Raw genomic sequence first — 13906 nt, forward strand, 5'->3', positions numbered from 1 at the left:
ATTTGCAGTCTGTGGAGACGGCTCCTTTCAAGTGTTAAAGCAAGATATGCTTTCAAGGAAGATCTTACGGACAACTCCCCAGGGAAGTGGACTACTACAGATGAAGGTGTCCAGTACCTGAGAGAATTAGCAGTGCTGGAAGTCATCTATGGTGATCCAGATAATGATGAAGCCCCTAAAAATCCAGAGGATGTCCTGTGCACACGGGCCACGTGGAGGAAGGTGATTAAAGGTGCGCCGTCCTCGTATTCTGCCGGCTTGGCTGCGATGTACTATCCAGAAATGGATGTGGGAGAAGGACTAAGATGTACGCCAACTGTGGAGGCAGTCTCTTCCTGGCTTCAGAACTTTGAGTCTTGGTACCTCCTCATCTCTACGGGCGAGAGCCCTGGATGTCAGGAGCACCCCAAGAAATCAGTTCTCTTCCACCCCAGTCAGAGGGAAAGGGAAACCCAGGTGCATGACACGTGGCGAACTTTGGTTCTTCCTGCGTGACCAGGGGGAGGACATGAGGAAGTGGGATGGTCAACCCACCTTCAAGTTGGAAGCTCGTGTACATGAATTGCGAGGAAAGACCCCTGCCAAGAAGAAGACATCCAAGAAGGTTGTTAATGTAGCTGGTGTGAAACCACCAGAAAGTAATCAGCGATCTCCCAGATACAGGAAGACTGAGATCACCTCCCTTGGCCCTGATGATGGAGTTTCCGGCCTGGCACAGCAAGGGTCAGACAGTGAATACTCCGACCAAGAACAGGAATAGAGGGCCCCTGCCTCCAGCCAGGAGGAGGAAAGGGATGATTGGGTGTATTGGACAGTGTGGATTCGATGGCCTGGCACATCAAATCCACAGAAGTACCAGGCTTTTATCAATACCGGGGCACAGTGTACATTAATGCCATCAAGTTATAGAGGGGCAGAACCTATCTGGATCTCAGGAGTGACAGGGGGATGTCAAGAACTGTCAGTACTGGAGGCTGAGGTTAGCTTTACCGGGGACAAGTGGGAAAAACACACCACTGTAACTGGCCCAGAAGCCCCTTGTATCTTGGGCACTGACTACCTCAAGAGGCGGTACTTCAAAGAGCCAAAAGGATACCGATGGGCTTTTGGTGTGGCCAGTGTGAACACAGAGAAGGTCAAACAGTTGTCTAATCTGCCTGGCCTCTCGGAAGATCCTTTTGTTGTAGGACTGTTGCGAGTTGAAGAACAACAGGTGCCAATTGCTACGAGGACCGTGCACTGACGGCAGTATCGCACAAACCGAGACTCTCTGGCTCCCATCCAAGACCTGATTCGTCAACTGGAGACCCAAGGTGTCATCAGTAAGACACATTCGCCTTTTAATAGCTCAATATAGCCAGCGCGAAAGTCTGACGGAGGGTGGAGGTTAACAGTGGACTATCGTGGCCTGAACGAAGTGACGCCACCACTGAGTGCTGCTGTACCAGATATGTTAGAGCTCCAGTATGAACTGGAGTCAAAGGCAGCCAAGTGGTACGCCACAAATCGACATCGCCAATGCATTCTTTTCAATTCCTTTGGCAGAAGAGTGCAGGCCACAGTTTGTTTTCACATGGAGGGGTCTCCAGTATACCTGGAATCGACTGCCCCAGGGGTGGAAGCACAGCCCCACTATTTGTCATGGACTAATTCAAACTGCACTGGAAAAGGGTGATGCCCCTGAACATCTACAGTACATCGATGACATCATTGTGTGGGACAACAAGGAGAAGAAGTGTTCAAGAAAGGACAAAGAGTAATTGAGATTCTTCTGAGAGCTGGGTTTGCCATAAAGAAAAGCAAGGTCAAGGGACCAGCACAAGAGATTCAGTTCTTGGGAATAAAATGGCAAGATGGACGCCATCATGTGCCTATGGATGTTGTCAACAAGATAGCAACTATGTCTCCACCGACCAACAAGAAGGAAACACAAGCTTTCTTAGGACTTGTGGGATTTTGGAGGATGCACATTCCAGGTTACAGTCAGCTGGTGAGCCCTCTCTATCAAGTAACCCGAAAGAAGAACAATTTTGAGTGGGGTCTTGAGCAACAACAAGCCTTTGAGCACATCAAACAGGAGATAGCTCAGGCGGTAGTTCTTGGGCCTGTTCGGACAGGACCAGCTGTGCAAAATGTACTTTATACATCAAGTGGGGAGCATGGCCTCACATGGAGCCTCTGGCAGTAGATACCAGGTGAAACTCAAGGTCGACCATTAGGATTTTGGAGCCAGGGATATCGAGGATCAGAAGCCCACTACACTCTGACTGAAAAGGAGATACTAGCAGCATATGAGGGGATTCGAGCCGCCTCAGAAGTTGTTGGTACAGAAGCACAGCTCCTCTTGGCACCGCGATTGCCTGTATTACATTGGATGTTCAAAGGAAACATCCCTTCTATGCACCATGCAACCAGTGCTACCTGGAGTAAATGGGTAGCGTTACTCACACAACGAGCTCGAGTGGGAAAACCCAACCGTCCAGGGATCCTGGAAGAGATCATGGACTGGCCAGAAGGTAGATATTTTGGAGCACTGCCTGAGGAGGTGGCTTGTGCCCAAGAGGCACCACCATATAATGAGTTACCAGAAGATGAAAGGCGTTATGTTCTGTTTACTGATGGATCCTGTCGTGTGGTAGGAAACCATCGGAAGTGGAAAGCTGCTGTGTGGAGCCCCACAAGACAAGTCATTGAGGCCACTGAAGGAGAGGGCAAGTCAAGTCAGTTTGCAGAAGTAAAAGCGATCCAACTAGCCCTAAAGATTGCTGAATGAGAAAAGTGGCCAGTACTGTATCTCTACACTGACTCCTGGATGGTGGCTAATGCCCTGTGGGGGTGGCTACAGGAGTGGAAGAAGACCAATTGGAAGCACAGAGGTAAACCCATCTGGGATGCTGCATTGTGGCAGGCCATCGCTGCCCGAGTGGAAAACGTGGCTCTAAAGGTACGTCATGTAGATGCTCACGTGCCCAAAAGCCGTGCCACCAAAGAACATCAAAACAATGAGCAAGTAGACAAGGCTGCCAGAATTGAAGTAGCTTGGCTGGACCCGGACTGGGAGCGCAAGGGTGAGCTATTTGTAGCTCGATGGGCCCATGAAACATCCGGGCATCTTGGGAGAGATGCAACATACAGATGGGCTCGTTATCGAGGGGTGGACCTGACCATGGAGGCCATCTCACAGGTCACTCATGAATGTGAAACATGTGCTGCAATCAAGCGAGCCACACGAGTAAAGTCTCCCTGAAACAGAGGGCGATGGCTGAGTTTTCGATATGGTGAGGCCTGGCAAATTGACTATATTGGACCACTGACACAAACACACCGAGGCAAGCGCTACATACTCACTATGGTGGAAGCAACTACTGGTTGGCTCGAAATGTACCCTGTAAATCATGCCACTGCCCGAAATACCATCTTAGGTCTTGAAAGGCAAATTTTATGGTGACATGGTACTCCTGAAAGAATCGAATCAGACAACGGAACCCATTTTCAAAATAATCTTATAAACTCCTGGGCAAAGAAACACGGCATTGAGTGGGTGTATCGCATCCCTTATTACCCACAAGTGTCTGGAAAGATTGAAAGATACAATGGACTGTTGAAGACTATGTTGAGAGCATTGGACAAGGGGGGATGGAAGCACTGTATACATTTAGCAGAAGCCACTTGGCTAATTAACACCAGAGGATCTGTTAACCGTCCTGGTCCTGCCCAAACAAAACCCCTTCATACTGTGGGAGGAGATAAGGTCCCTGTAGTACACACAGGGAAATGGCTGGGGAAGGCAGTGTGGATTGCTCCTCCCTTGGGAAAAGGCAAGCCCACTCATGGGATTGTTTTTGCTCAGGGACCTGGATGTACTTGGTGGGTAACACGGGAGGATGGGGCTACTCAGTGTGTGCCTCAAGGAAATTTAACCTTGGGGGGAAAATAATCTGTGGGGTGAGTTGTATGTTGCAGGAAGTGATGGAGGAAGTAGGAACGACGAAGAGTGAACCAGATACGTGCAATGATGACCCAAACCTAGCCGGTGCTGGAGTCCAACAGTCAAACATACTGCTCCTGTCCTAAACATCCATCTTGACAGATGGGAGCCAAGTCACTGAACATCTGGAGGAGTGATGAAAGCTTACGGAATGAATAAATAAGTGTTATGTGGAACCTGTGCATGACGTAAATGGTATAGAATAAGGGGTGGAGACTGTACTGGGTCTGGCTGAGCCGGAATTGGTTTTGCCCTACAGCAGCCCTCATGGTGCTGTGTTTTATGTTGGGAGCTGGCAGGGTGTTGATAGCACACCAGTGTTGTGGCTACTGCTGAGTAGTGCTTACACAGCACCAAGGCTCTTTCCGACATTCTCCCCCCGCAGTGGGACAGGGTGGGCAAGATCTTGGGAGGGGACACAACCAGGACAGCTGACTCAAACTGACCAAAGGGATATTCCATAACATATGATGTCTGCTCAAGTATAAAGCTGGGAAAAAGGAGGAACGGGGCGGAGTCACCCCTCACTACGCGTATTGGAGCCCTGCTTCCTGAGAAGGCCCGACATCGCCTGTTCATGGGAAGTAGAGAATAAATCTGTTGGCTTTTTTTGCTTCCGCGCACGGACCTTTGCTTCGCTTTGCTTATATTAAAACTGCTTTTGTTTTACCCACAAGGGTTGGATTTTTTTCCTATCTTATTTTCTTTCCCCTCTTTGCCCTGTTGAGAAAAAGAAGGGGAAGGGGGGGGAAGTGATAGAGCGACTTGGTGGGTACCTGGCATTTAGCCAAGGTCAAACCACCACAAAAGGCCAGATTTAGACACATCTAGGCAAGTCTGAAGGGCTTCAGTTCTCTTTAAACTGCCAACTGGATACAAAACTACACCATTGAAAAATGCAGCTTTTATATTAAGCTCAAGCATCTGCTTCAGTGTTTTGATTCTTCTTTTCAGTGTTGGAAAGTCTAGGATTTATCAGCATGACCGTATCACTAATGTTACTGAAAATGTGTTTCCAGTTCCAGTTAAAGTTGAGAGAATTTGAAAATCTCAGACACTCTTTTGGCTTTGGCATCATTTTTCAAGAATGAACTCTTTCTTACTACTCAACTCATGACAACATTTATATTGATTTATATTGAAGAGTAGAATTCGTTATTTACACAGTTCACTCCCTTTTGTTCCTATCAGCAAGTTAAACTCTGAGGGAAAGGTTTTACACATGAGCCCATTTAATAGCTCACTGCTACTGGAAGCAGCAGTTCATTCTCTTCCACTGCAGTCCCACCTCTTCTGCACAACAGCTTCAATATTCAGCCAGCCAGCTCCCTAAACTGATGAAAAACTATCCAGGAAAAAAAACAAGAGTTAAATTATAAACTCACTTATAGCTAAACAGGCTCACAGAGATAAGACAGGCACTGACAACAGGGCAACTGAACCTTATGTCAGAAGTGGGATAAGCAAGAACAGCCCCTCACTGGTAGCAAAGCTCCCAGAACAACTTGGTCTTCCTTGGGATGTTGCCCCAACAACTCAATATCCAGCAGCGAACACATTTCCTACCTGTTTCATGTAAACCACCCCATGGTAAACACAATAGTGAAGACTAAGTAGAATAACCAACAGTTACTTCTTTGGATATACGCTCTGCCAACCTTCCAAAAGTTTCCAGTTTTTAACAAGTCAGGACCTATCAAATGGCGTGTTTCAACTCTTTATTTTCTAGTTGTGGCTCTACCCTCTCCCTTTGCCATTTCAAAGCATAGTTTTTTTTTCCAGGCTGCTCTTTTCCACTTGGAAATCATATGGCAAAGTTTTTTAGGGTTTGGTTTGGTCTTTTTAAATTGAGATATTTAAAGTTATTTGATTAATCTATGGATCCAAATTGGTTTCCAATTTTCCAGTTTGTTTCAGGGTTATGACAAAAAAAAAAAAAAAAAATCCTAACTATCTCACTGCTTCCCTTTAACATTTTAAAATATTATTTTCTTTTGGAAATATATATTTTTATTAGTTTTTCTTAAAATAGGAAATCCTTAAAAACATTGAACAAACATTCACATGATACTTTTGCAAACTTTTAAAATAGTGCTGCACTGAGTGAAGATGGTTGAAGAACTGATCTTTTAACAGCAGATCATTATTCCTCCTCAGTGGCGATGCAGACTGGTGAAAGAAAATGAACCTACCGCAAAAGCTGAGCAGAATAGTACTAGTTGGACTTTAAAGATGAGGCGACACAAGGCATCACTAAAAGCCAAACTGTGTTTGTCACAATGAACATTACAGCGTTTATCTGTCTGTTCATTTGATAATGGTTTTCTAAACAATAAAAAATAAGGAGGCAGATGAGGAATTATGAAAATATCATTTTGATTCCAGCTTTCAGAACCAAAATTAATTCCATGTGCCTTTACTGTATAGTGCACAGTACACAAGAGAAAATATCCCACAATGTGCAGAGTCTGGCAGAATGAAGAATGTATAACTGCCCTTCATTTAGCACGGAGACAGTCTTTATCAGACACAAAACCAAAAAAACCCCAAAACAACTGATCATACATATAATACTATTTCCCATCTCACAGAAAACTCAACCACCTCGTCCCTTCACTAAGGAAGCCGTCACTTACCTAAGCAGGTAGATGTCATCCTAAGTGAATGCAAGTAAGCATAAACCTGACAGACTGGGTTATTCCTTGTCCTAAACCCAAAGGATTAGAACAGCATACCAGTTCCATTTCCTCTAGAAGCCCCACTGTGACAGATATCCAGACAGATATGTTTGGTGTTAACACACACAGACTGCTAAACCACATGAAATAGAAGCCTGGTGTTTAGTGAGACTACCCCTTTTTGAAGGGACAGAAGTATGAACTTCTAACTAGAAACCTGGGGCAGGGGGGAACTGACCATCAAAATCAGCACTGCCACACTGAAAAACTATTTTCAATGTGTTCTGCAACACTTCCTACACTGTTAATTTAAGGAAATCCATTACATCCACAATATGCAAAAGACTGCAGCTACGGATGTTGAAAATATTCCTCCTTTAGTTCACTCGTCTTAATAGAACAGCTATTTGTGAGAAACTCCCTTAATAAAAACACTATTCAGAAATCAAACTCTTCAGGATTCACTTGTGAAAAGAGGGGTTTCAGAATACATCAAATTCCCTGCAGAGAGAGGGACCACTCCTCTGACATGCTTCATGATGACACTTTCACAAGAGATGGCTCCTCAACATATGCAGCTTCTTCACCTTCTCGCTTTATTATAGAGAATGTGGTTAAAATTCTGCTGGACAGTTCCATAACAAGCATTCCTTTCAGAGGTGGTAGAAAAAGAAGTATCACTGTGATCAAATACTACACATAAATACCAAAAAATCCCTAACTCGATGTAGCATATATGTTTAGGCTGAAGGCTGGAGACAGCTTAGTGCCTAGGGCTGCAGTTCATGCATATAAACCTAAACAAGCTCACAAGCCTTTTCAAGAAAGGGATCTCACAGCAGGTTCTCCCAAAACTGAGTGGGTGTGGAAGGGAAAAACAAAGGTGGAAAAGTAAACACTATCAACACCGCAGTCCTTCCCTGCCCCTCCCCATCCTGTTTTTAAATAGGCCACACGTGGTCTCTACACAGTTGACCTCTACCAAGTTGTGAAAACAAACCAAAAACTGTGGGTTTGGTACATGTGTTTACAGTCAGTACCTGGCTGTATGATTTAAAAGTCATGATACCAAATAAAGAAAGGATTATTATAAACAGCAGAAAGAATACTTAACTGTTTTTTCAGGTGTGTTTTTTTTTATGCTGGGCAAGTTTTAGAAACCAGCAAGCCTGCTCAAAGAAGAAAGGGAAGGAAAAAAACCCCAAAAAACCCAAACCCTCTCTGAAACACTCAAAAAATAGGAATTATATGCAACTCAAAAATAAGAACCGTGTTTTTCTCATTTATAGTTACTCCAAAATTATAGTCAAACTTAGCCCTTCCCTCTGCTGGAAGAGAAATTGCCCCATGACGTGAACCTGGCAAAATGTAGATGCATTGTCGCCTCCATAGATGAGATTCAATAGCACAGTGGAAACCAAGCATCTTGAAACCTGTGACCCAAAACATTTACCAAGAAGCATGTTTGAGAATTTCTATCTGCAAGGGTTACTTTAGGGGCTGCTGACATCTAGTACCAACACAAATGGAGGTCTCCCTGGTGGATGTCTTCGATAGTTTCCCTGACAGGTAGCAGGCAGACAACAGGCCAAAACAGAGAAGACCTACTTTGACAATATTCCAACGTAGTGGTCATGGCAAATGGTGTTTCCAGATTTGCCCAGCACTGTACTGAGGAAAGGATTGATTAGGTCCCCTAACTGCATGCTAAGCACTACAACAAAATGAGTTGTACCTAGTACAGTCAGAGGTACACATACATATGAGTACACAGTTCTGACCCTGACCAATAACTTGTGACAAACCAAGGAAGAAAGACTGGCCATGGGAGAAAGATTTTGACAGCCCTATAACCAAGTTCACTCCAGAGAATTCTGCCAATTACATTAGATTTAATTTACTAAGATGCACTTCAGAGTCAATGTAGAGCAGCTGTATAATTCATTTCATCTATTCAGATCTACAAACTATTTTCTAAATAAATATGAGCATGTGAACCCTGCTGGAAAAAAAAAAAAAAATACAACCAATAGCTGGCATTTCCTGTATATTACTTTAAGTGTAAAACATCTGACTAAAGTAGTTTGAACTCTTGCCACAAAGCAGAAGAATTTCCTCTACCTTAGACACAGTGCTAGATACAAGCGTACTTCCTACAAAACTAGGATCACAAGGCAGTCCAAGATTAGCCTTCAGAAGGTATGCTAACTGCAAGGGTAATCATGCTGAATTTGTCATAGCCTATAAGCATGTAAGAGTATAGTCAGTCCACTATGGGACTTTTAAAGAAAAAAAGATACAGAAAAACACTCCCCTTCCCTACTATAAGTAACTGAAGTTCATGTAGAGTGTATGTCCTCTATGTAAGACTTCTACAAACAACTCACAGAGAAGGCTGGAGTCAGAGCAAGGAACTCAACTGGAATTTATAACCAGCTCCTAGCTCTAAGGCCCAGTAGCCCACTACATTTCTTGAGCAAGCTTCTTCAAAGCTGATGCGGGAACTGTAAAGCATAAAGGGAAGGAAAAGGAGATGGCAGGAACAAGATACTTGCAGAGTAGCCTCAGATCTTGAACTTGTTCTTCAAATGGAGTGTTTTGCAATTATCTATCAAACATTTCCTAACATGTTTAGGATTCCTAATTCAAACTGCAGGTGTGACTTAAGAACCACAGACAGGAATATAGCCATTTCCAAATGTTCACTCATCAACACCATGAATGGCTTTCCCATATTGGGGGACAACAGTACAAGAAAGCTCTGTAACATACTGGTGCCAAGATACAGTTTACTATGTCACTATCACATGCAATTGCTGCATTTGGAGAACATTTTTTTCTGGAACCGAAGAGAATTTCTGTCTCCGTATCATGGCCTAGTAGATACCATAAAAATAACTTTAGTTGGAGAACATGAAATTGGCATCCCCAAAATCCGCAACTGCTCTCAGTCAAATTCTAATGATAGGCATCCTCTCACTTCTCTAGCACAACAGAGGGAATTAAAAAGGGAGAAGACAACGATGCATGTTCTTCTCTGTAAGCAGCAGGGCCTTCCAGATGGGGCAAAGCTCCAAATAAGAACAAATACACAGTACACCTTTGCAGCTCAAGGCAGAAGCATTTGTGGCTGGAGTACAGACATTCATGGTTCACAAGATGAAAATTACCATAAACAAGTGTACTATGCTAGTCAGATACTGGTCTCAAACTTAAAACAAGCCATGTTTGCTCGTCTTTTTTATGCTTTTAATAAATGATTTATATATCATATTCTTGGCAAGAAAGTATTCCTTGCTAAGTGGAAAATTTACTTATTTTATGTTAATCAAGTCATTCCGTATCAAAATATTTCAAAACACAGAAATCTAAATCAGCTTAGTGGGCTGCTAAAAGAAACAGTGCAAGAAATTAAATTACCGTTACTTTTTCTTATCACATGGAGTATCTACAAACAGAAACAGTTGTAATCTTCATGCAAGGTAACATACAGAAGGAACCATGGAGGCTCCAGATCCCAGAGCAGAACAGTACAATGGAGCAAACTGACTCGTAATATCCAAAATTCCTGTGCAGCTAACAAGCAGACTGTACACATGCAAACAGTCTTGCAATATAACATGGCAATTAAATGGCTTTAAAATGATTAACTGAAGTTAAAGCAGATACTATTAACTGATCCAGCTCAAGGCTCCTCAGCAGCATGGATAAAATTAAGTTATCCTGCTACAGCTCTGAGATAATATAAATCAGGTAACAGCAAAATTCAAGAAACCGGAATAGGAAAACACTGTAAAGTGTACAGATGATGCCAGGCTGAGCAGAGGTTATTTACAAAGGGAAGCCCCACAGTTTCTTTCTCATAGAAGGCCCCAGAAAGAGACATAGGCAGCTTGCTTAGAAAGCTACAGCAACTGGTTTGCTTAAGGAAGCCCATGGTCAGTTATTGTGACATGAACCTGAAATCTTCCCAAGGAACTCAAGTCAGAAGAGTTTTGGGAGCTTACTATCCTTTGGCCCAGTTAAAACCTTACAGCACTTCAACGAACACAAGTGTCACACCAGAAACAAAAGTACCAGACACTGCTAAGCAAAACTGCACTGAGCACACAGAGACATCCAGCGGGGCATTACAACAATAGTTAGGAGGTTAAATTGGTGCAACTTCCTTTAGTACCCTTATACTTACCCAGTTAAGTACAGCTTAATTAACCAAGTTTGATAAAGGACTGGACTTAGCCAAGTTGGTTAGTGTAGCAAATCGCTGATTTGTTAAAATAAAATGGGTAGGCCAATGCACAGGAAAGTCTTAAGCTTATCAAGTAAATTGTGTGGCAACTAATCAAAACTTCCCATCAGAACCAATCCATGCTTACATTCTTCCAACACTTGGCTGAAGGTAAAGATGGTTGTATATTTATAAAAATAGAGAGCGTCTCTGTCTACTCAGTCTTAATTATACTTCTGACAACAAAACAGAACAGAAACACATCTCCCCTGACATTTTCCAGAGTATGACAATGCTTCAGAATAGAAAGCCAAGAAAATCTCTTCTCCCAATGTTTACCTTCAAGAGACAAAACACATTTTCCAGTCCATCCTATTCACACCAGAAATAGCTCAAAACAACCTTTGTCAGTACGTTCAGGAGAACTATTACTTCTTTGTTTCTGGTATACACCTCCAAAGTTGTGTTTGAGATATCAGCATACACCAGCTCCACCAAAGGAATAAAACTAGTATTCGAAGAACATGTGTAATTCAAAATCAGAAGCCTGGACAACCTTGTTTGTTTGTTTGTTTTTTTCTTGATAGTTTCTCTCTCTCTTGCCCACATAAGTTGATCAGTTTTGGGGAGTTCTTCAAGTTTTATTTCCACTGTGTATGTCACTTTCCACCTTGGGGGGGAGGGGGGGGGGCAGGGGGTGTACATGTTGTTTAGTTAGTTTAAAAACTAGAGCAGCTTAGAAAACGTCTTTTACGCTAAGCAATCTGAGCATGTCAATCATACATCACCATTTTCTAAAAGTGTAACTTACTGCTCTTCTGTGCTTTCACATATCCATTTACTTCAGATATGTAGCCTTTCTTGCATTTTCAATTATAACTAGCAAAGTGAAAATTAGTTCTGCCAGGGGTTTTAACTTACCTACCTACTGAAGACAAGACAGGGAAAAGTAGTAGTCTCCCAGAATCTTTACTACCATATGTAAAATTTGTAAGTTAGATAAATAGCTTTAGTTTTTAACGTTCAAACTGAGTTTGCACCATTTGATACTTTAAGGAAAAAGAAAAATCAGTACACTGAGAAACAAGCCTTAAGATGCCTTTCCCCTCAAGTCATTTGCAGAGCTGACCTGCTATTTCACAACACTTAAGACACATCTCACAGCTCAACAGGGTCGATGTTTGCCCAAGACCTCACCTGGATTACCTCTGACTCAACAGCATCTCAAAACTGGGGCATGACTAAACAACGGACCCAAAATGCCGAGAGAGAAAACGTATCTGCCTCTGCTGCACCCCCCGTCTATACGAAACACCCCTCCACGCCGCGGGATGGAACTCGGGAGCTCCTTTTAAAGCTGTTTTACACACACAGCTTCCTCGTGAAGGCGAGGTTTGCCCTACGCCACCACGACGCCCTGACCGGGGCGGCTGGTTTGCCCGGGCATCCCCGGCGCTGCTGCCGCCCCCCCCCACCCCCCCCTCGAGCGACGCTGCGGCGGCAGTCACACCCGCGTGCCGTGAGGAGAGTTTCTGTCTCCTTTACCGGAAAAAAAAAAAAAAAAAAAAAAAAAAAAAGGCTGCGGTGACTTCAAACAGGCGATTTGGGTCATCCCCCCGCCCTGTCCTCGCCGCCCTGCCAGCCCCCCGCCACCGCCGCGCAACAAGTGAGATGGCGGCCGGCGCCGCGCCCCAGCCCGCGCGCCGCAACCGCCCCCCGGGGCAGCCCAACGGCCGCCGGCGGGCAGGGCGCGCAGGCAGGCAGTGCGGGCGGACAGGCAGTGCGGGCGCCACGGCCGGCCGGCCGGCCAGAGGGAGGGAGCCGAGGGCCGCATCCCGGCCCTCCCCGTCGGGCCGCGCACCTCCGAGGCGGGGAGGGGGAAGCTGGCGCCCGCCGCCCCCCCTCCCAGGCAGCCCGGCCACCCCCGAGACCCCCGCCCCGCCCGAGGAGGGCACTCACCCACTGGCTGCTGAAGTAGTCCAGCCCCTGGCAGATGAGGCGGGCGGCCTGGGCCAGCAGCACCTGCACGCCCAGGGAGCTGCCCAGGCAGTAGAGCCCGTAGAGCAGCGGCCCCCCGGCGCCCAAGAGCAGCAGGAGCCGCCGCCGCCGCAGCACCTGCTCGCCCAGCGCCTCCACCCCGTAGTTGGCGAAGCAGATGGGGAGGAGGAGGGCGGCCAGCAGGACAGGCGTGCGGGAGCGGTGCAGGCGGCCGAGCCAGCGGCGGCCCAGCGCCGTCAGGGAGCTCTTGAAGGGGTGCAGGAAGGTGCCGCAGAGCACAGCCCAGAGCAGCGGCCGCAGGAAGGCCTCCAGGATGAAGTAGACCAGGACGGCGGCGCCGCAGCACAGCCCCGCGAACAGCAGCGCCCCGGTGTTGTAGAAGGCCTGCTTGATCGGCTTCTCCAGCCGCGGCAGCGACATCCCCACCGCCCCGCCCGGGCCGCCCAGCGGCAGCCGCGGCATGGCCGCCGCCCCCTCCGCCCCGCCGGCACCCGCGCTGGGGGACCCGCCCGGCCGCCGCTTCTGCGCCGGCGAGCCCGGAGGGGCCACGGCCGGAGCCGCCGGGGGCTCTCCGCTGTCAGCCATGGCACCCGCCCCCTCCCGCGCAGCGCCGGGCACGGCCGCGGCTCCGGCCGCCGCTGCCACAGGCGAGGGCGCGGCGGGGCGGCCGGGGGCTGTATTGCCGCCGCGCGGCTCCGGGCACGGCCGTGCGCCCAGTCCGGCGGGGAAGGGGAGTTGCCGGCGGGGAAGGGTGCTGGGAAATGTAGTCCTGCCCCGGGAGAGCCGCCGGCCGCGCTCCCCCCCCCCCCCCTCCCCCGCGTCGGGGCCTGGCCGGGGCGGCGAGGGAGGGGCCGCCCCAGAGGGCCTCCACCCCGCCCTCCCCGCCTCGGTCACCGCCGAGCGCGGGTCGAGGCTTCCCCGCGCCTTCGTTACTCTTGCTGAAGTCGTTACTCTTGCTCAAGCTCCAAGGGCTGGAGCTTGAAAGAGCCTAGCAGCTTGCTTCACGTCCTCATC

General features: G+C 46.9%; 1 protein-coding gene across 3 annotated transcripts in view; it reads right to left on the minus strand.

The window, feature by feature from the left end:
* The window catches only part of TMEM245 (transmembrane protein 245), a 94300-nt gene extending 80701 nt beyond the window's left edge, over window positions 1–13599 (minus strand). For all 3 annotated transcript variants that reach the window (XM_074875436.1, XM_074875425.1, XM_074875415.1), the window contains exon 1: window positions 12854–13599. In XM_074875436.1, coding sequence (XP_074731537.1) covers window positions 12854–13477 — 624 coding nt within the window. In that variant the 5' untranslated portion in view covers window positions 13478–13599. The remainder of the gene's footprint in view (window positions 1–12853) is intronic.
* Window positions 13600–13906: the final 307 nt, after the last annotated feature.

The sequence above is a fragment of the Strix uralensis genome, chromosome 1 (genome assembly GCF_047716275.1).
Source record: "Strix uralensis isolate ZFMK-TIS-50842 chromosome 1, bStrUra1, whole genome shotgun sequence".
Lineage (NCBI taxonomy): Eukaryota > Metazoa > Chordata > Aves > Strigiformes > Strigidae > Strix > Strix uralensis.